Raw genomic sequence first — 21,125 nt, 5'->3', positions numbered from 1 at the left:
TGCCGGTTCGATCCTCGGCCAAGTCGTGTTCATGTCGAGGTGTCCTTGGGCAAGACACCGAACCCCTAGTTGCTCCTGATGGGTCGTGGTCGAGCGCCTTGCATGGCAGCTTCCGCCATCAGTGTGTGAATGTGTGTGTGAATGGGTGAATGTGCTGTATACTGTAAAGCGCTTTGGGTATCCTGGTACAGAAAAGCGCTATATAAATACGGGCCATTTACCATTAAATATGACTTCACATGTGATTTGTGATGATGTTGGCATCATCACACCAGACTGGCGTTATGTTTTGGGCCAGCTCTTTAGATGTATTTGCCTCTCTCCTTCAACGCTACCATAAGCCATCAGCAGTGTAAAAGTCAATGCGTCGCCATATAACTACAACTTAATGACCAAAGTAGTGGACCAACATAGCAAATGAAAGAATATAATAGGCTCGCAATAATAATTACATAAGCTGTTGGAAGGTATATGAATCACTTCAATGTCAGTGTCAAGTTTATTTCTATAGCACATTTATACAGATAAAGCCTCCAAAGTGCTTTACATAAACCAATTAAATATGAAAACACAGGGACAACAAAGGTACAGCATAAAAAGCCCAATAGGGTCGCTGTACTCAGCCAAAGGTCAAGGTAAACAAGTGCACCTTAAGCAAAGTTTTAAAGGTAAAGAGGCTGCTTGCAAACTGCACAGTTAAAGGCAAAGTGTTCTCAGAGTAGGAACCTGCAACTGAAAAGGTTCAGTCTCTAGTTTTAAGTTAGACTGAGGAAAAGCCAAGGCCGTCTGGTTAGCTGAATGAAGTGCTAAGGAGGGCTGATGCAGTACAATGAGATCAGGTATTTTGGGGCCAGCCCATTCAGACACTTACCAACAAATAAAAGAATCTTAAAATCAATGGCGTACTTGACTGGAAGCCAGTGGAGTGAAGAAAGCACCGGAGTTATGTGCTCACCTCTTTGTCCCAGTGAGGAGACGGGCTGCTGCATTTTGAACAAGCTGTAGGCGGTGAAGCTTGGACTGTTCAATTCCCACATACATGGAGTTACAATGGTCTAAGTGAGAGAAAATAAAAGCATGAATGACTTTTTCAAGGTCTCTCCGGCTTAGATAAGGCTTGACTTTGTCTATAAGCCTCAGCTGGTAGAAGCTAGACTAAACCACTGAGCTGACCTCTTTGTCCAGCTAAAAGCACCATCAATAACTACACCAATATTCCTAGCATGGGATCCTCTGTTAGGTGCTAATGGCCTAAGGGAACTAGCATAGACCCGAACCAGATCAGGGTGGCCAAACAGAACAACCTCAAGTAACACCCTCAGCCACCCCGACAGAGCAGTCAAGAAGCTGCCTCATTCATTTTATCCTCTGATTTTATTTTTTCGTTTTGCTAAAGCAGGGCCGGCATTCTGTGTAAGTCGGGTATAACAAATTATTTATTTTTTTCATTGCTGCCTCCACCTGTATTTAAATAATTATGTCTGTTTTTTTTTTTATTTAAGCATCCCTTTCTAAGCTACTTTAAAGTGGAGGATGGAGCTAATATTTTTTGCAAGGTTTTAATTAGGTAACCATCAATCTAATAAAGGAAAGAAGAAAACAAATTTCTTCGAAAATTTGCTCTTTTCTTGGATGTTTAATAGAAGTCATATATTCTTTTTTAATTAAAACTACCATTTTTGGCATATTCAATTTAACTGAGCCAGGGCTACAGATCCTTTTTATTTACCAAAGGAATACGTTTGACTTGAAACAAATTAAATATAATTCACTTGAGGTTTATGCATGCTGAAAGCAATTACAGGCTGGTTTCTCCGATATTTTTACCAAACCTTCTTGCAGACCTCAGAGCTTTTATGTATGTTTAGCATTTTGACAGCAATTTAAAGGAAATGCTGTCAATGCATTTACTCTGTGTTAAGACAAACTGTCTAGAAACAAGACAAAAAAAAATGGAATCTAACAAAGTGATTTTATCATTTTGATACCATCTGATTAAACACATGCTTTGCCTCTTACTTAATGACACACACCTGTTTGCTGCTTTTCTCTGTCAGTCACTGACCTCTTCCTAAAAGGCACGTGGTTTAAAAAATTCACTTTCCATCCTGTTTAGACAGGATGGAAAAGAAGAAAAGCTTAAAGAAATTTATATTGATTTACAGACAAGTGGCATAATATGAGATCTTTAAGTTAATCTGTTTAGTTTTGATATGATGACATTGTAGGCACACTCAATCTTTACATTAAAATTGTCATACATGATCAGCAAGCCCAAATCAAGCATCCAGAAAACCTATTCAATGTGTTTTTTTTTTACTAAAGATAATAACCTGAAATCAAATAAATCTTCCATTTGTAGTGCTATAGTATATGGCTTGCACTTTCAAGACTTTACAAGGAAAAGGAACATTTTACAAAACAGCCCTGTGCTGGTTCTGAATCTATCTCAATATAAGCTTGCTTTTACTTTTACTGCATGTTTTTAAAACCTCCCAGTAAAAGAAAAAGGGCTGTGGCCTTTGAGTCCAGTGCTATGCACAGAATGGCAGAGGCCATAGCAACTGTACAGAAAAATGCTTCAATATTAACTAAAACAATGTCATTTTTTTAACAGTCTATTTCAATGCATTGTCTTGTTTTCAATACTGTTAGAAAATGCTTCGTTTAAGCCATCTTCACTCTTCTCCTCCCTTCTACATCAACAACAGCGTTCAGATCATCCGCAATAAACGAGATACACAAGGTTTGTTTTCTCACACCGACACGTCGGGCTGATGAGTCTTGAAATCCTTGCCAATCCCCATAACCACCACATCCATGAAATGCAGCAGTTTAGTCCTCTTCTGAAATTCAGATGAAGATTATGTAGAACTGCTAACAAGGCAGCTCGAGTAAGAAGCCCTTCAAAGTCTGTGTGATTTACTGCTCCAGAGCAGGGAGGAGGAAAGGAGGAGGAAGAGAGATAGATGGAGAAGAAATGTTATGGTGCAGTAAGTACATTTTGTATTTTGAGGAAAGAAACGGGATAATTGTGGGGCTGCACACTTGTGTGGTGTGTTGACTCTCAATCAAAATAGATGCATGTTAGATCAATTGGTGCTTCTAAACTGACCCCACGCAGGAGAATGAGTGATTGGTTGTTTCTTTTGTCTATTACCCTGTGATAGACTGGGTGACCTCTCCACCTAGAATCTAAATAAGATCAAGTGAATGAAGAAAATGGGGCAATTGCTGAGCGTGTTGCTGCAAACAGGATGGTCATGCAGGTCTAATGCTTCATCTCTACATACATATGTTCTTTTGTGAGTCAGCTGGCAGTATATTCTTTCATATGGAAAACTTATCTTCTCAAGTAGGTGTGCTGGCTTTGCTTTAGGCTACATCCTCACAGAAACACAGGTATATATGCCAGGGTTGTGCCATCTATTAATATGTTTTTCTCTGACTCAACCTGTTGCTGACTGATGAGGTAGAAGAGCAGGATTTTGCTATAACAGCCTTATGATGCTCACTAACTTCTGCAGAATGAACACAGCACAGTAATCTGCCATTGATGTAGTTTTGGTCGGTTTGCACGTGCAGAATAAAGGAGAGGTGGAACTATGACATCATTGATTCAGGAAAGATGTGTTTTAAACACAGATACAGCTTAGTGGGATTTTCAGATTTATTCCTTTGGGGACACGGTTTGAAAATTTTTGCATTTTTTGGGCTCCCAAAATGGAAATTCCAAAAAGAGACAACATCCAAACAACAAAAAAATAAAAAAAGAACTTAACTCATCTGTGTGTGGACCTGGGCCTACATCACATGATTTTTTTTTGCCGTGGATGTTCAGAATCTGCACTCTGTGCCACGAGACAAATTAGCTAACAAGCTAACAAACAACTAGCTTGACAGACAAACCGATGCTACATTTTAAAAACATTTATTAGTGTAAAGTTTAGAATCCTATTTGGGCAACACTGGCATTAAAATGATGACAGATGGGTGTTGCAGATTGTAGTAATTCTTTTTTTTATATTATTATTTTTAAATGTTTTTCACAAGCCTGACTATAAACCAGGTTAGCTAAGCTCTAAACCACAACCAAATGCTAACTACATTGCTACAGAGAACATTTCATCCTCATTAATTTACAGGAAACAAAGTTTGTTTAACATTATTCGGCTGAAAGGGTTAGGATGAAATAGATATGGGTAAAAACTCATAATGAAAAAAAATTCTGGCATTGCAATTATTGTATTATTTTCAGTTTTTCTTAAAACAGTTCTCAAAATTTTGTTTTGCAATTTCTATAAACCCCCCTATAGAAATAAGGTGTATTTAACTTAGATATTTCTTCAGAAAACAGCTCACATCTAGAAATTACATGTAAAGGCTGAGCAGCCTAGTATGAAATTTGTAACAATTCTGTTATCTTAAGCTCACAAGATGATTATTTCATTATCTGATACACCAGAGCTTGTTTTTGTGTGATGCATAAATTGGTCTAACCTCGAGAAATCAGCCCTTTGTTTTCTCAAGATGACAAGATGATTATTGTGCGCTTGAAAACGAGATGTTTTTGTGTTATTGACTAATTTCATTGTTCATTATTGACAGTTGAGGATTTACTTAACGTAAGTCATGCGTTATTGTGTTCATTGCACCCAGCTTAGTAGTATAATACTATATACTCTAACTTTTGTTTGATGCTACCATCTTCACCTGGCTGTATGAAAGAAGAAATCTTGCAATCAAAACCAAGGCCATATATATATATATATTTTTTTTTTTATTTATTTTTTTTATTACAAGCATGGCCTCTTTTACCTTTACTTTTTAAAGGCCAGTTATTACGTTATACTAGGGATTCATGACCTCTAAAGAACGCTTTTTTTTTTCTCAAAGCCTCTTTAAACCAAAAAGTTGGATGCTATATTCGAAATTGTTCTTTAGAGTGTACAAGGAACACTGGAAGTCTTTCATTCAGCATTTACTTTTAACTTTAAGATCTGAAATCTTCTGTGACCTATAAGAGACCTTCACTTCAGATTTACTCTCATCTTCACAATGAGCCATACACTATTCTGCTTACTTGTGAAATTCCCTCCTTCATTCTGACATAATAACATCAGTAAAGCTTTGCTCTAGCTTCAGTAGTGCTTTTGTTGCTGATGTTTGCACTCTGTACCTTCGAGCTGTTTTATGTCTGCAGTTTGAGGGACTGATGGAGGCTAAGTTGCTCGGTTGTTAACGGTCTTATTTTGACTCTGAACAGCAGATCTGACATATAATGAGATGACATTTTCTTGTTGTTTGAGTGGCATCAAACTAATCTTTAGTAGTTTAAAGTCCTGGGGGGGTATTCCATGGAAGTTGCTTAAGAAAGAGAGACTCGCCTGAAAAAGACACCGTCTCCTAATCAAGCCTCAAGTTGTTCCACAAACGCAGCTCAGCCTTATGTATTCCAGACTGATGCAAGACAGACTTGCATAGTCTCACTTAGTGCAAGCGGCCAGGATGTCTAACAAGCCCAAATGACTGGATGAAGGTTTCATTAAATGAGCAACGCTAAAGGCAAAATGAGAGCGCCGTTCTTATCATCATCAGATCAAATGCTGCTGACAGAGCTGAACGAAGAATACAAACATCATATAGGCAAAACTGCAGCCACTGACAGAACCAGGAAGATGGTTTGGCAACAGCCCAAAAGCTTTGATAATGTAAATTTTCCATTGTCAAGTATATTCCACTTTTAACAAGCCACATAGAAAGTGGTTGTCGAGTGGTTGTGAAGGTAACAACAAAGATGAATCATTGTCGATATTCCTTAATGGGATTAATAAAGGTTTTAATTATTATTTTGTGTTGTTTGATCCTCCGTAAAGTTCTGAATAGTGTTCTACAAAAACAACCCTTCTCTTGTCTTTCCATTTTACTGAAGAATATACTTAAAAAGTGACAATAATATAATTAGTCTGACCACGCAATAACTACAACACATTATAGTTAATTAGCTTTAACAAGTTGGGTGTAATTAAATCACAGTGACCTAGTAATCATTGAACTAAATAGTCATTTTTTCATGGGTGTCTTTAAATTAATGCTAAATGCAGTAAAGATTTTTCCCCTTTAATATACTGTATGTTGCAGCTTGTTACATATAATGTTTTACTTTGGCAACATTGAGCATTTTTGTTAAAATTCTTTTAAAAACAATGAAAATGTTATCCTGTGATTTTAATAGATTTTAATATTAACTTATTACATAACGTAAGCAGCTTGCGTGCGGAATTCATCTGGAGGAACACTCTTTTGGTATTTCCCATTTCAACCCGTCGCCATTACCTGAGACGAGACTTAAATAAGCTTGAATGTTTGCCTGGTCTAGAGCAGACTTGATTTCCAGCACAAGTTACCATGGTAACTGGTGAACAATGAATTTTGATTACTGAGACTTATGAAAATAAGCAAGATTTTCCCTTAAACCTGCTTCATGGAGCACCCCCCCTCTGGTCAGAATTATTGTACACAAGTACAAGAATTAGACTGTCTTCTTAAAAAAAAAGCAAAAAGGCAAATTTCCTAGTTATTTAATAATAAAGAAAAAGAACAAATCAGTGTTTACATTGCTTCATTGCATAAAAAACAGTGATTGCTTCCACTTTCAATTTCCCAGTGATGAAGACAATATCACTACCAGAAAAAACGGATGCCAAAGGATACAAGATAATCACTAAACTGTTTGTGATGTTATCAAGAAGCTTCACAGCCAAAAACTGTTTAGTAGTTTTCAGCTTGCAGGGAAAAACAAAACAAAACAAAATAAAAACACATGAGACCAACAGCACTAGAGTGACCTGGAGCAAACTGTGATTTTGGTTTTAGGAGCCACAACAGTCGTCCTATCACACTCTAGGGCTGTTTTGGTGCCTCTGGTTCGGGAGACACTTTAATGTGTCAAAGAAATAACGAAGATTGTCATGCATTTTATTGCTGCAAACACTATGCACAGAAAACAAGGTTAGACTGGCACATAGTCAACACCATGACTGGTTGAAAAGAAAGAAGAATGTAAACCTGATTTAAAAAAAAAAAGAATAAAAAAAAAAAAGTTCTGACTCAAGTTTCACTGAAAACCACTGGAGAGAGCTGAAATCTGCCAGTGGAAAAATGGCTCATGCAATCCTAAACATGCAAATAAAGAGTAGAAATTACCAGCTGACGTGCACTACAAGAAATCCATAGTGGCTGCCGTTGCCAAAAATCTGCAATGAAATATAATTTAAGGGGTACCTATAATTTCTTTACAGCCCCATTTTGTGCTTTTCCTCTCATTAAATGTAGCTTTTGCATTTATTTCTGAAGATATTTATTGTGCATTCAGAGTTAATTCCCAGGGCTAAATGTTTATCCTTGTGGATGTTACTATACATTTTCCATTTCCCACATTTTAAAAATGAAAATAGTTAAGCAGGTGCAGGCTGTGGGTGTAGCAGGCACTTCATGCTAAGGTGGTCTGAACTGTGCAACTGCACTAAAAACAAATTTTTAAGGGGCATCTATAACTTTTTAGCCTTCTTTAGTCGTTTTGGGACTGTAAAAACACAGGCAAACAATGGCTGATATGGGTTAGTTTTAAACAACTGTTGGATTTGCGTTTCAGTATGTATCAGTGCGCACATTCCTGGAATAAATTGGGTAAGGCAGATACTGTGCAGAGTAAACAAAGCAGTTGGCCATCAAATTTCTATTTAGACCAAATTAGCAAAACGAAGACCCACTGACTACTTTGGCCTAACTCTAGGCAGGAAGACATGCATCAGTCTGAACAATATAAATAAGTAAGCAACCAAAGATTGACCTTTGAGGATGATCCCTGCAATCCAACTCTGCCTTTATCAGCTTTGTATGTCCTACAGTAATGGCAATCATTCACTTCAAGTAGTTTATTTTACCATTGACAGCCCAAAACATATTTTCCTTTATACATCTCGAATGCTGCAAACTATAATAATTTCTATCTTAGTGATTTAATAGGCCTCAATATCTGATAAAAGAAGGTTTAATGGCATTTTAACAGTTAAGAACTACCACACACGTTAAATTAGACTGAACCACACACTTTTTTTTCCCCAAAAATATGTCAGTACAACAGGCCTTAAGCTGCTGCAGTCTCTCTCTCTCTCTCTGTCTAACACACACAAACTAGGGCATCTTATCAGCCGGCACACTGTCACAGTATGAGATTTCATCATGCTAAAGGTGATGCCGCATGGCAATCTGTAAAGTGTCATCTCACAGCAGAAATGACAACATTGATCAAACTGAGGATGATCTAAGCCTCCCTCTAACACACCAGCATTAAGATAATCAGACACCTACTCCCACACAGACAATCATACAGATGCACATATATTTTGCATAAAGTGTCTCGCCCTCTGGAGTTCATTGGTTTAACCTCAAACCAAGTTAAAACAGGTCAATGAATGTTTTCATTAATGTGTGAGGGAATCTACTGTCTATTCAGCACAACTGAATTAGTTAGACTGCAAAGTGAAAAGATGGACACAATTATATATCCTGAATATGTCATTGCTAACCATTCAGTCTTTATCCCTATAGTCACTTAGGCGTAGGCCATGGGGTCAGCTGTCATTTTAGCTAACCCAGCAGTTTGGTGGCGTAGTGTAAAAGAGGACATACACACTTTCGTATAAGCACACACACCCAATAGATGATGGTGGAGGAAATGAAATGTGTTTTTGAAGTGATTCAGGAATGCAATGTTACGTTTTTCTGCTCTTAGCCCCTAAACAGCCACCACAGCATTGAGGGGATGAAAGCAATTTTTACTGCAGGTGCAGTAAATGTTGCAATAAATTTTCCATTTGTGCTTTTATCTCTTCCAATAGACTCTTTGAGGCAAAATGAAAGGCAAACAGGCAAATGCACTCTCAAAATGAGTAGTTGCCTCTATAAATTAAACAGTACGTGTATTACCACTTGGACGGGAAGTGGACTTATTAACCTAATTTACATATTGATTTTAACTATTATCCATTACTCCTTGTGTTTGTTTTTTTTTTATTAAAACCCTTTAATCATTACTTTCTGTGAACAATTCTAATTTCATCGCTGTATGGCTATAAATATACCACTTATAAACAACTTTCAGTTAATTTACCATTTAAACACACTTTATATTTATTAAACTTAGACATTTCTTTGAGCCACTTTGAGTCACATGTAGTCGTTTGTAAACTTCTGTCCAATAATTTAACCTTTATTTGTATTAATGTACTCACTGGGCTACTATCTGGCCATCAGTGAAAAGCATTTAAAATAATTTGTAAGCTAGCTAGCTATTGTAAGTGTTTGCTTACTTTTAATTTATACATTTAAAACTAGTTATTTTAGATACCTGTTACAACCACTTATTACTTTAGCTTACCTCTGGTATCAAATGTTAAAATGAAAATGCCTTATTGTTTATTCCTTGGGCTATTTTAGCCAAACACTTAATAAATTAGATATCTTGTTTCAGGTGTACATAATAACTTCAGAAAATTTAATTCTATCCTAATTACTTTTAACCGTTAATGGTCTTGATTTAGCTTGAAGCTTAATTTGTTTGTGCAGCAATTTTAGCTAGTTATTATCGCAACTCTTATCACTTCCATTCTTCTGACAAGATTTTCATGTCTTTATTTTCTATCATTTCCTGTTGCTTTTATTCCTAAAGCAATTCTGTGCTTCTCACTTGTTTTGATGGCACACTGATATTATGTAAATCCCTGGAGCCGTCGATGCCCTGTGGTGTCGTGGGACTGAGAAACTACGCCTCCCAACTTTTTGTACCACCCTGGAGCATCACATGACAGCTGCATTTTACTTCACGCCACTGCATCACACACCAGCAACTGGATATCAGTGCCTGACTGTTTTGGATGTACACTATAATTGATTTAGCAAAGAAATTCAAGAGGACATTTTTTGGAGGAAGTGAGGAAAAAAAGAGAGAAAGTGAAAGGGCGAGAGAAAAGACAAGAGTCAACATCAAACAGATTTTATGAGCTCAGAGCAGAGACAGGATGCAAGACGGATGCTGAACTAGGCTTCGTTAGGGGGCGATAAATTGCAAAAATCTGATCAAGCTGTCTAGTAGTGCTGCTTTAAGGCTATTTTCATGCGATAAAAGGTTTTCCCCTTAAATCAAATTCCTTTCACTCCTAATGAAAGGGCTTTATTATTCACATTTAACTTCATTTCAGTGGAGACAAAACTCTATTGAATTCAGCTGTGTACAGAATTGTCTGAGATGGAATAAAAAATGTAAATACGCAAACTACAAAATTGTTTTTTTGGGACATAAAAGTCTTTAAATTTTTGTGTTCTGTTCTTTTATTCAAATATTTAGCTGGACAGGAATACCTGAAAACAGGGATACACTGATGAGCTAAAAATTTTATTTATATACATCTTTAGCTAGTGTACTATTTTAACTACTTTATTACTTTTAACAAATCTATTTGCATTTCCTAAATGCGTTATCAAGTACCTCTTTTTAATTATTGAATTTGAGTTACTTTAAGCTAGTTTTTTTTCTGCTGAATTATTTTCTACTTTTGATCCTTACGTAATATATTGCATTTGGATTTCCTCAAGCTATAACTATCAAATGCATAACTTCTTTTCTTTTACACACTGCAAATGGAAAGGATGACAGGTGGATACAGTTGGAAGAAATATACGGCCGAACTACTCGTTTTTCATTCAAATACACAAGTGCCACCTGGTGTACAAGCACATTATAAAAACAGTGCTTAAGAAGCAGAGGTGATGCAGCTGCTATATTAATATTCAACAGAACAAGCAGGTGGTGTTCAATTTCATCACATTTAATGCGTCAAACCTGTCAGTGCCAGTCACTGTCTCTTTGCTGTGTGAGATGCATCCAGGCTGTTGAAGGCACATTAAACAAGGACTGAACGGGAGACATGGTGCAGCATAGTTAAAGCATGGTACAGAATGGCTAAGATCCAATAGCAGCTTAGTAGATTTTTTTTTAGCATCATGGTTTGACTCATCACTGTAAGTTTGGTACTTGGTGAGTTTTTAAGAAAAACATGCATCACTGGCCAGCGGCTGCTGAGGAAACAGCTACATCAGCTGCGTGCCAAACTCATAATCCATACTGGTGCATTCTGCAGTTACTAAAGAGAATAAAACAGTTTGCCAAGACTGAGGTAAACATCTGCATTGGTATAAAACAGTCATGTTTGAATGGCCATTGAGTAAAATAGTAAAAATACAGGATGGTGTGCACAACACACAGCCTTGCAACCTGAGGTAAAGAGACAGGTGCATTCATCATTTCCTAACTTCACTCCATTAAACCTTATTTAGAGCAAGTGGGCCTGCAGTCAAAGAAAGAACAATACAGCAGATACTTCGGTATACTTCTCCACTTAAATGAATCACAGTACTGGGTTTTTTCATGCAGAGCTAATATCTGTCTGAAGACAGAGAGGAGATGGATTCAGAGTGACACACGTCTAAAGGTTTGTCAATTCGGTTGCCATGATGCTGTCAGTGGGGATAAGCAGATGCATAGTGGATCTGATAGAAGCTTAGCCCAGCTCAAGTTCAGCTTGATGTGATGAGTAAGCGGTCATAAAAAGATGAAGAAAAAAAAAAAGTTTCAAGTTATGCTCTGCATGAAGTCGAGTAAAAATATTCCCCTCCTGTGTAATTTGTTGTTACTGACAGTAAGAAGCTTTTACCTGCTACTGTAGATGTTAAATAGGTGGAATGTCAAAGTGGCTGCACGTCTGCACAGTTCTTGATTCAAGTCATCAACTGAAAATATGACTTGATAAGTCAAAGAACAAATCACCTCTTTGTAGGAAGAGTTCAAGTAAAGTGCATTCTTTAAATAGACTACCAATTTAATCAGTGAAATAACCCACTGTTTCACATCTTCAGGGAAAGGAGCTTTTTCAGCTAAGTGTCAGTGGTTGATAAATCCCAACTCCCCAACTGTTCCAAGCATGCTAAAGTAAAACTTTTCCCCTAATGAATTCAAATGTTTGGTCTCATTTTCAACATGTAGTAACTGGTTGTGGGGAGGTCCACTTGTAGGCTTGTTCAATTTACTGGAAAAACACAATTTAAGTTAGCGCTCAGGTAAATGGATCCCTGCACGACTTTCACGGGATGCCATTTTCCTCGCAAGAGTAACCTGCAAATCAAACAGACTCACCGGTCAGAGCCAAGATCCTGATGAGAAACCACAATACAGTCTCGGTGACCGTGATAATCTTTTCAGCTACAATCAGATGCACCTGCCGTGTTCCATCACGGGCTGCATGCAGGTGTTTGATTAATCTTCCCCAGCTGGATGACAAAGCAAAACATTCCAATAGAAAAAAAGAGAAACCACTGTTAAGATATAATGGAAGTGTAGACAACACTGCTATGCAGCATGAAATAAAGTACTGAAAACTGACAATAGTCAATTAGTTTAATAATCCAAAAATTACCTCCTATGACCTTTTCTTAAGCTTTTGTCCTCCTATTTATTCATACGAACCACAGTTACTACAACCTGAAAAACAAATGAGCATTGCTCTGAAAGTCGCAAGGAATTGTGGGACAGAATTAAGTCAAATTTCATAAAATGATAGTTTGATTTATTCCATGCTAAAAGATATAATACAGGAGATGCTGGAGCTCCTTTCCCTAAAGAATTTGAGCTGATGTTATAATGGCTGCTACTAAGATACTTCAGACTGAGGAAAGTTCCAAAGCAAAGTAGACTACAGTAAAGTAGAAAAAATATATAGTTAGCCAAAGAGCAGTTTTGGGCAAAGCTTTGTAAATTCATTAAGCCCTTTTGGTAGGATCTTGTCCTTTCTGTAAGTTTTTTCCACAAGATAAAATAAAAGGATAAGTTGCCTTTCAGTGATAAGTAAATGTCATAAATTTGATATTTTCAATTTACTGACTGATTCCAAGATATTCTACATGAATACACATCAAAAAATCTTTGGGGACTAAAACTGATCCATGTGGGAAACCTTTGACCACAATTAACAAGGCTGTTGATGATGATGTAGTTTAACAGCAACACAAAGGTTCTTTCAAGAAAATTTCCAAACCAATAAAGGAACCATTTCATTGTAATAGCAATGACAATCAAGCCTGTCTGACAGAAGTTTGTCAAAATGCTGTTTCCAGTCTGAGAATTTGGCTTTATCATTTGTTATGGCCGTCAAGCCTTTCAGCCTGTAGCCTGATTTAATTATTGGCAGATTGGTTGTCTGCAGGGATCTTTCCAGGACTCCTCCTCTCCGTCATGCTGATTGGCCAGCGACTACTCCAGTTCCGGGATCAGCTGTCCAACCAGAAAGCCGTTCCAGCCTCAAGGATTTTTGTTTGGGGATTTTAGAAGTTTTGGAACCCATTTGTAACTATTTTATTTCGACTATCTGTGAATAAATTGTCTTACTTCTTATACACCCATGACTCAACTCGTATGTTCGTTCCCTTACACCCCTAGACATAAGGGTACGTAACATAGCGGGGGGCTCGTCCGGGAGCTGAACCCGGAACCTCTCGCACCCCAAGCGAGAATCATACCTCTATTTTACTTCAGAGATAGTCAAAATAAAATAGTTACAAATGGGTTCCAAAACTTCTAATATCCCCAAACAAAAATCCTCAATAAGTCACAACAAAAAGCTCACGTAAACACAAATCACAATCAACCAACAGAATAGAAAAGATAACTAAAAGTGTCCCAAAACAACGTGGTCAACGCCCACAGTGGCGGAATATGTCTGAATCAAACAACTCAAAGAGATCACCTCAGGCAGGGATCTAAGGTCTTGTCAAACTGAAAAACTTTTATACTTAACACTAATTTCCAAATCTCCAATTCACACAGGATATCAGAACTACACACACAAGCGAAATCTCCCAAAGAAGCAATCTGTGTCCCACTGTCCACAGCTGCCCCGAATGACGGATGATCGTCTCTTGAAGCTGGCACTGCTTTCTGGTTGGACAGCTGATCCCAGAACTGGAGTAGTCTCTGGCCAATCAGCATGACGGAGAGGAGGAGTCCTGGAAAGATCCCTGCAGACAACCAATCTGCCAATAATTAAATCAGGCTACAGGCTGAAAAGCATGACGGCCGTAACACATTTGTGTCAAGCAGAGCTGTTAATAACGACAATATTCAGACAAATGGGTGACTGTTGCATCATTCCAGCAAGATGATCGTTTCAATAACTGCCCTCCAATTACGTATTTGAGTGGGTTGTTATTCTATTACAGCAGATGATTAGAAAAGGAAACATATATTACACACATTGTAAACAGTTTGATTTTATTGTGTAAAAGCCTGTCAACTTTTAACATGACACATTAAACTCAATTTTATCCTTGAATGAAATGTGAAAATATATGTTGATGGATTTCAAGACTTGTTGAGCCATTATGAAGAGATGCAAAAGACATGGCAGACTTTGCATGTCGTATAGTAAAGTTTTCGCATTCAGTTAGGAATGTTTTTCCATTAGAAGCCAGACATATTTGGTTTCCATTGCAGGAACTCTAAATCGAAAGGGACTTACATCACAGTTGCGACGGGCCTCTGCAGTGCATCTGAAATCCTCTACAGAGGCATCTGTGACTTTATAATACTGTTGCAGTTTGGATCGTCTCTTCAAAAGCTGACTTTAGAGATTGATTTCAGACACTCAAAACTCTGTATATATAATAACATAGTGACATATTGTACAAATAAAAGCAAACAGCCAAGATATGCAGAGAGGAAAATAAAAAAAAAACACTGAAAGACAAGTTGATTATGCTGATTATTGCGCTGTACCTCTTTGGCTACACAGTGAGCTCCAGCTGGTTCTTTGTTGGCACCTCTTCCATCTTTCATTCTCCAACTACACTGTGTGTGTGCGCGCATACACATGCACAAGCAGGCACCTTCCTGTGACCATTGTTGGTTTTAATGTATTTTTAATTTCCCATGAAGTGACTGGAGTCCTCAGTGACCGGCACTCCATAATTGGCTTCCTGTGTGAACATCAGTCAGCCTAACGAGAGCAAGAGGGAGCGCCGACTGTGGGCTGCCGCTGCACGAGCGCGCACGCTGGTGCACGCAGGTATGTGCTCACATTTGCAAGTAAATGCATCTTCACTCTTGTTTTTCTTTCCTTTTGGTCTTTTCTGTCTTCTTTCCTTCCCTTCCTGTCCTTTGAAAAAACACACACACAGAGGGAGAGTGTGTCTCATTAACCAAGCTGTTGCTGCCATGTCCTCCAGAGGGATCAGACAAGAAGTGTTTACCTGTTATACTCGTGCATGAGAATAATGTACAAATACAACCAATACCGTCAAGCTGCACGCTGCACATTAACCAGCCGGCGCTCGCTTGCCACGCTTCCTTATGCATGAACACACACAAGCGTGGTAATTGCATTCATTATGCACATAATTCATTCATTATTTCTGCATCTTTTGCACAGTATAGGACTTCATTATGGGGTTGCTTGGTAGGGCAGATATCTCCCCTGCAGATGTGGGTCGCTGCAAGGCTTCAGAGAGGTGCTGGAATCACAGTGTTCTGAAATGTAGCATCTGCTGGCTCTGCAATTGGACATGTAATATTTAGAGCTGCAGTGCATCTCTTGGCCTATACAAACCACACAGAGACAACAAGACACAATGGTCAAAGCACTTTAGTCATATATAGGATTTATTTACACTTTCTATTTACAGATTTCTGTTTCTGTACACATTTAAATTCAAGAACCACTACTCCTGTCACCCACAAAAATCTAGTATTAGATTTCTTTCTCAGTACTGTAGGGCAAAAGACATGGGGGAGGATTTGCTTTTCAGTTTGGTTTTCACAAACATACTTTACTCAAACAGAAATGAAAGCAGCTGGAAGTGTTACTTTCAGAAACCAGCCTCTACATGCTCCCATGAATGAAGCCTGCCTGTGTGTGTGATGCCACAGATCACCATAGAGATGTGTGTGTGCAAGAGAAAGGTTGATTCCAAATTGATAGCAAGTAAATCCGTTCATGATTTTGTTTATTAAATCATCTCATTTTCACAGATTTGTAAGTAGGCGGCTGATTCTTGCCCCCAGGGAAATTACTGCATCTAACATTACAGCAACAATGGAGAGACATTCTTTGAATGATCCAGGGAGGAGGAGGTGTTTCAAACCTTCTCTTTACCTATCAATCTCTCTCACACACACATTCACAGAGGACAATGAGAGTCAGCCTCCAACATTAGTTGCAGCCCCGGGACATCACAGTCTCCCAGACAGAATTCATTATCAATATAAATCTGTGAATTAAGGCAACTTAACTTTGTTAGAAGCAGAACTTTGGATAAAAAAATGGGACAAATATTGTCCGTTTTCAAATCCCTGTCCCCCTTGATTATGTTTACCTGTCAAGCTTTCCATTTATTATTCATATTCGCAATGGTGGTCATTTTAACACCTCGGCTCAGAAAGTGTTCGCCGACAATTTCAGTCAGAGGTCGACGAAGCAGCTTCTCATTTCAAGCTAGAAGCCAGTGATTCTCCTGCTGAGTGGACATGCAGATTTTATCAGCTGTAACAACCAGGTTAAATAAGCTGATGTTATCGCTATGAACTGATTTAACTGATACGAATCTTTAAATGGGGCTGTGATTTGCTGCCAGAAGGCTGAGGCTAAAGCTAATATGTCAACATCTTCACTGGCAGAGATGGACTTAAAAAAGAAGATATTGCTGTCTTACTACAATTAAGAGGCTAACATAATCCAGGAGAGCAGACTGGCTGTCTCTATTTTACACAAAGGGGGAGGATGGAGCTGCTAACGTTAGCACTGTAAGCCTCTGTGAATGGCAATGTAATGCCATGTTCAAGCACTGTCATTTTCTTCTGCAAAAACTCATGGAGTTGGGTAATGTTGTGCTTTATGGCATTGTTAGGTAAGTATGAAATACTTAGTTATTAACTTGTTGTACAACGAAGCAAAAAAAGACAGTCTTTTAGCCTTTTTGCTCTCCAAACTAAACTGCTAAATATCAGTACAACTACAGCCCTCATGCATGTAGTTTGAGTATCAGAGCTTGACAGGCCTGTGTGACAGATTTAGCGGATATCCGTCTCCCAAGTTTGAGCTACTAATATGATCTAAATGCCCAGACAATGATTAAACAGAGGATGTCAGAGGATGTATAGTATGTCAATTCAAAGCAAATTCAAAATAGAGTCAGGCACAACGTAACACTCTTGAAAAATGTAAACATATGCAAGCATAACAAAATAAAATCTAAAAGATGAATCTTTAAAATGCTGATTGAAAGAATAGATCTCATACAAAAGGAGGAGAGGAAAAAGGCTGTAGACTTTAAAATTAAGTGCAGTTTTTGCTTGTCAGGGAGCATGGGAGATGAGGGGCTTGTAAAACTGGTTCAGATTGTGTAAAAAAAGAAATGAGGGGAAAAAAAAAAAATAAAAATCCCAGCGTGTGATCAAAGACTGACAGCTCACAGAGAAAAAGCGCTGAAACTTCCAAAGAAACAACACCCTCCCTCCGTCTCTCCTTCACACACCTATGCTCGCCGCCTTTGCCGGCTCGAGTGACAATAATGGATCCTGGTGGAGTCGCGACAGGAGGCTCTGAATGCTTGGAGTTATGTCATGAATGTCTGATTACCCGACCAGCACCACGTCCTTGCAACATTACACCAATGTGGTGCTACTGAATTTGGCTAACGTGTGCGTGCTGAGAAACATGTCGTGTACTGATGTTGCAGCTGCAACAATTTCAGAAGATTTGTGCACAAATAAATATGTTTTATTTATGTGCAATATTGCTATATGCAAAGTTATTTAAAGGGTGTTTTGACTAGTAGATTGTTTGACCTTCCCAGTCCAGAAACAAACAAATGTGACAAACACCTTTGGGAGATATTTTGCTTCATGTCATTGTGTTTTTACTTACAGAGCAATTTATGATCCTGCAGCAACAAAAATATTCTTTATAAATGAAATAACCCTAGTAAAAGACTAAACTGGATATCCCTTTTGACTTCTCAAATGAATTCTGATTTGATTATTGATTTGTTTAGGGACATTTTGGTTACATTATCAGTTCTGTCCTGATATGAGAGAACAGAAGAAAATGCATCCACAGGAAAATGCTGATATTCAAAGATACATTTCTGGATTTTATGAAGCAAAAAAAGGTCAACTTTTTAAACTCAGCCATGTTCAAGGTGCTGAAGCATGATTTTTGGGTCATTTTTAATAAATACATGACAAGGATAGTCCTGATGGTTCACATTGCACAACCTTATAGAAGAGCAGAGATATTATATTTGCAGCATATCAGTGCTGGTTGCACATGATTAAAATAAAAGAACCAATATGGATCAAACAAATGTGACTGCAGTCAAAGTCCAGTAGAAAGCTCTTCCTGCCTTCATATGTTTTATATAAAGAATGAACTAACAATAAAGGCCTTGTGGGTGACTGACTAATAAGGATCACTTGCTAATGCTGAGCTCAGTTCAGACTGTGTTACTACTGTAACTCCAACTACATTTTACACATGCTGGCAGTGGAAATCCCTTATAAAAACCATCACGTTTTAAGGTTCCACTTGAGATCTCTATGCACTTTGGAAATGGGAGCCATGTTAAAGGAGCTGAAGTGATGACAGCAAACAAGAAACCAGCTTTGGACTTTTTTTTTTTCCTTTGTCTTTTGGAATAAGGCAAAATTGTTAATTAGCATTAAAAAAAACATGGTTTCATTTTTTATGTGAACAATTTTGTGTTGGACTGCAAATGAGCATTTATTTTCTTTTTCTATGAGTCATAAAAATATGTTACAATAAGTTCTGAGGTAGTCCAACAGTTTGTTCAGAGAGAGGGAGTTATTAGTACGACACAGCCCTACATAGTCAAACCCAACAAGTGGTAATAAATTCTTTCTTCTGATGGCTTCTTTACCGCTTTAAATGTTTTCAGATCCTTCAGAGCTGTGGCCTCATACCTCTGTTTGTCTTCCACTCATATGCTGTGATGTTGCAGAGCAGGTGGGAGGACGGGATAAAAGGGAGGATGATTTGGCTTGTGTGTGATTTATGGAAGGATGTAGGAGACAAGCTCCTCCAATCTCTCCTGCTGTACTTTGCTTAACCATCAAAACTTTAGACATGTGAACAAATACCTTTCTGCCATCTTTCTAGATCCAAAATAGAAAAAAAATTAAAACTGTACCCTGGGAAACAAAAACAATGTATTGCCATGGTTGTGGAAGTGAGCAAAAAAAGACATATTTCTGAGATGGACGTGACGTAACCCAGGCTGTGCTGAGCAGCAGCTCATGGTCCTGCACCAGGCCGGAGGTTGTTCTCTAAGGCATCAGCACGGGCAGCCCAATCTCCCAATAAAAAAAAACACTGCCGAGTGATGTAAGAAAAAAAGTTTTTTCTGCATCGTACTGTAGGCGTCCACATTTTAGAGTTGATCAGAAAGAGAATTAAAAAAAAAAAGGCTCCACATCATCGTGTTAAACTGCTACGCTGCACGTCCTCTGAGTCATTCCTTGATTCAAATCTCTTAATAGCTGAAAGGCCCATTGGAAATATGGGCAAAGAGGGGTTAAGAAAAGGGGAGGTCCCTCTATGTAGAGGCCTGTAAGTCCAGCAACGACTGTGGGACAGGAAATGAGGAACAGAAGAAGGAGGAGGAGCAGCAGTGGAGAGCCACACTCATCATCTCTTGTAGTGGTTGGGTGCGTCAGCAAAGGCAAACTTCAACCGGTAGGCTTCAGCCAGCAGCACGCTCACTTCCTCGTTGCCCCAGTGCATTGTGGGAAGGTTCTGTAAGAGGATCATCAGGCCCTGGTATGAGAGAGGAGAAACAATTACATATGACAAAAATATAAAGAAACACAACGGATATTAGTTTAGTTTATTAGACAAAGAGACGATACTGAGAGGAGTTCAGAGAGAAAAGAAAAAAATCCCCCAGCAAGACAAAAAAAAAAAAAAAAAAAATGAAAATATGAGTCTGCAACTGATCAATATTTAAAGATTTAAAAAAAAAAAGGACATAATGGATGAAAACTTAAAATGATGCTCAGCAGGCAGACGCTGCTGAATATTCTGTCTTTAGTGTTACATTTACACAAAATCACAGTCATTTCTTTTTAGATAAAAGAACCAGTTTAGACTTGAGGTGTTGAATGTTTACCACAGCAAATTAGGATAATAAACTCAGCTTCAGTCTGACAGTAAGGTAACATCAATCTGATGCAGGCAAAGGGAATAAATGCAAACTACAAATGGTTGGAGTTCCAAACAAATCTGAGCATAACACCTCATTTCAGCAACTTAGCTTAAAAAAACTTAATTCAGGTTTTTGTTATATTTAACTAAGAAATCTTTAACTAACTCGATGTGGATTCATGCCTTATGAGGCAGAAGGAAAATCTGTCAGTGGAACTGCAGCAACATCCAGCTGTATCGTTTTTCTATCAACTGCACCACAACTCTAATCAGATTAATCATACATGATTGTCCAACTTTTACATCAAGACACCCTGTTAATACTGATAAATGTATCGGCTTTTGCAACAAAAATGCTTGTGTACTAATAAGACCAGATTGTTTGCAGCTTAAAAGATGGACTAACTATGTTGTTAAAAGCCAAAGATGACTCTTCCTTTAGTAAATAAAACATAAAGCAGCACAGGTGCATCACCTCTATGATCCGCATGATTGGATTTTAGAATCAAATGGATGTTGTAATAAGCAGATTAAAGAAAAAGAAGTTGTGATAGCAGTGGAGCTCAAAACTCTGATGTGCAATTAGAATATATTTAATCAAACCAATTTCTTTAAGCTTGAGTTACAGTGAAGAACTATTTGAACTACAGAGAAGTGTAATTTTATTAATCAAATCTTAAAGACAAAGTAAAGAAAGACCATAAATGACATAAAATTTTGGTATAATAATACCACAACTACTACTACTACTAATAATAATAATAATACTAATGAAAAAACACTAAATACTACTCTCTC

At 37.9% G+C, this 21,125-nt stretch overlaps 1 protein-coding gene across 2 annotated transcripts in view; it reads right to left on the bottom strand.

Moving 5' to 3' along the window:
- Positions 1-18,316: 18,316 nt before the first annotated feature.
- tbc1d22a (TBC1 domain family, member 22a) overlaps positions 18,317-21,125 on the bottom strand; it is a 130,419-nt gene continuing 127,610 nt past the window's right edge. For both annotated transcript variants that reach the window (XM_041977416.1, XM_041977415.1), the window contains exon 14: positions 18,317-19,940. In XM_041977416.1, coding sequence (XP_041833350.1) covers positions 19,812-19,940 — 129 coding nt within the window. In that variant the 3' untranslated portion in view covers positions 18,317-19,811. The remainder of the gene's footprint in view (positions 19,941-21,125) is intronic.

Source organism: Melanotaenia boesemani, chromosome 23 (assembly GCF_017639745.1).
Source record: "Melanotaenia boesemani isolate fMelBoe1 chromosome 23, fMelBoe1.pri, whole genome shotgun sequence".
Taxonomy (NCBI): domain Eukaryota; kingdom Metazoa; phylum Chordata; class Actinopteri; order Atheriniformes; family Melanotaeniidae; genus Melanotaenia; species Melanotaenia boesemani.
Note: the sequence above shows the minus strand (reverse complement) of the source record. Positions and strands in the feature narration are given on the sequence as shown.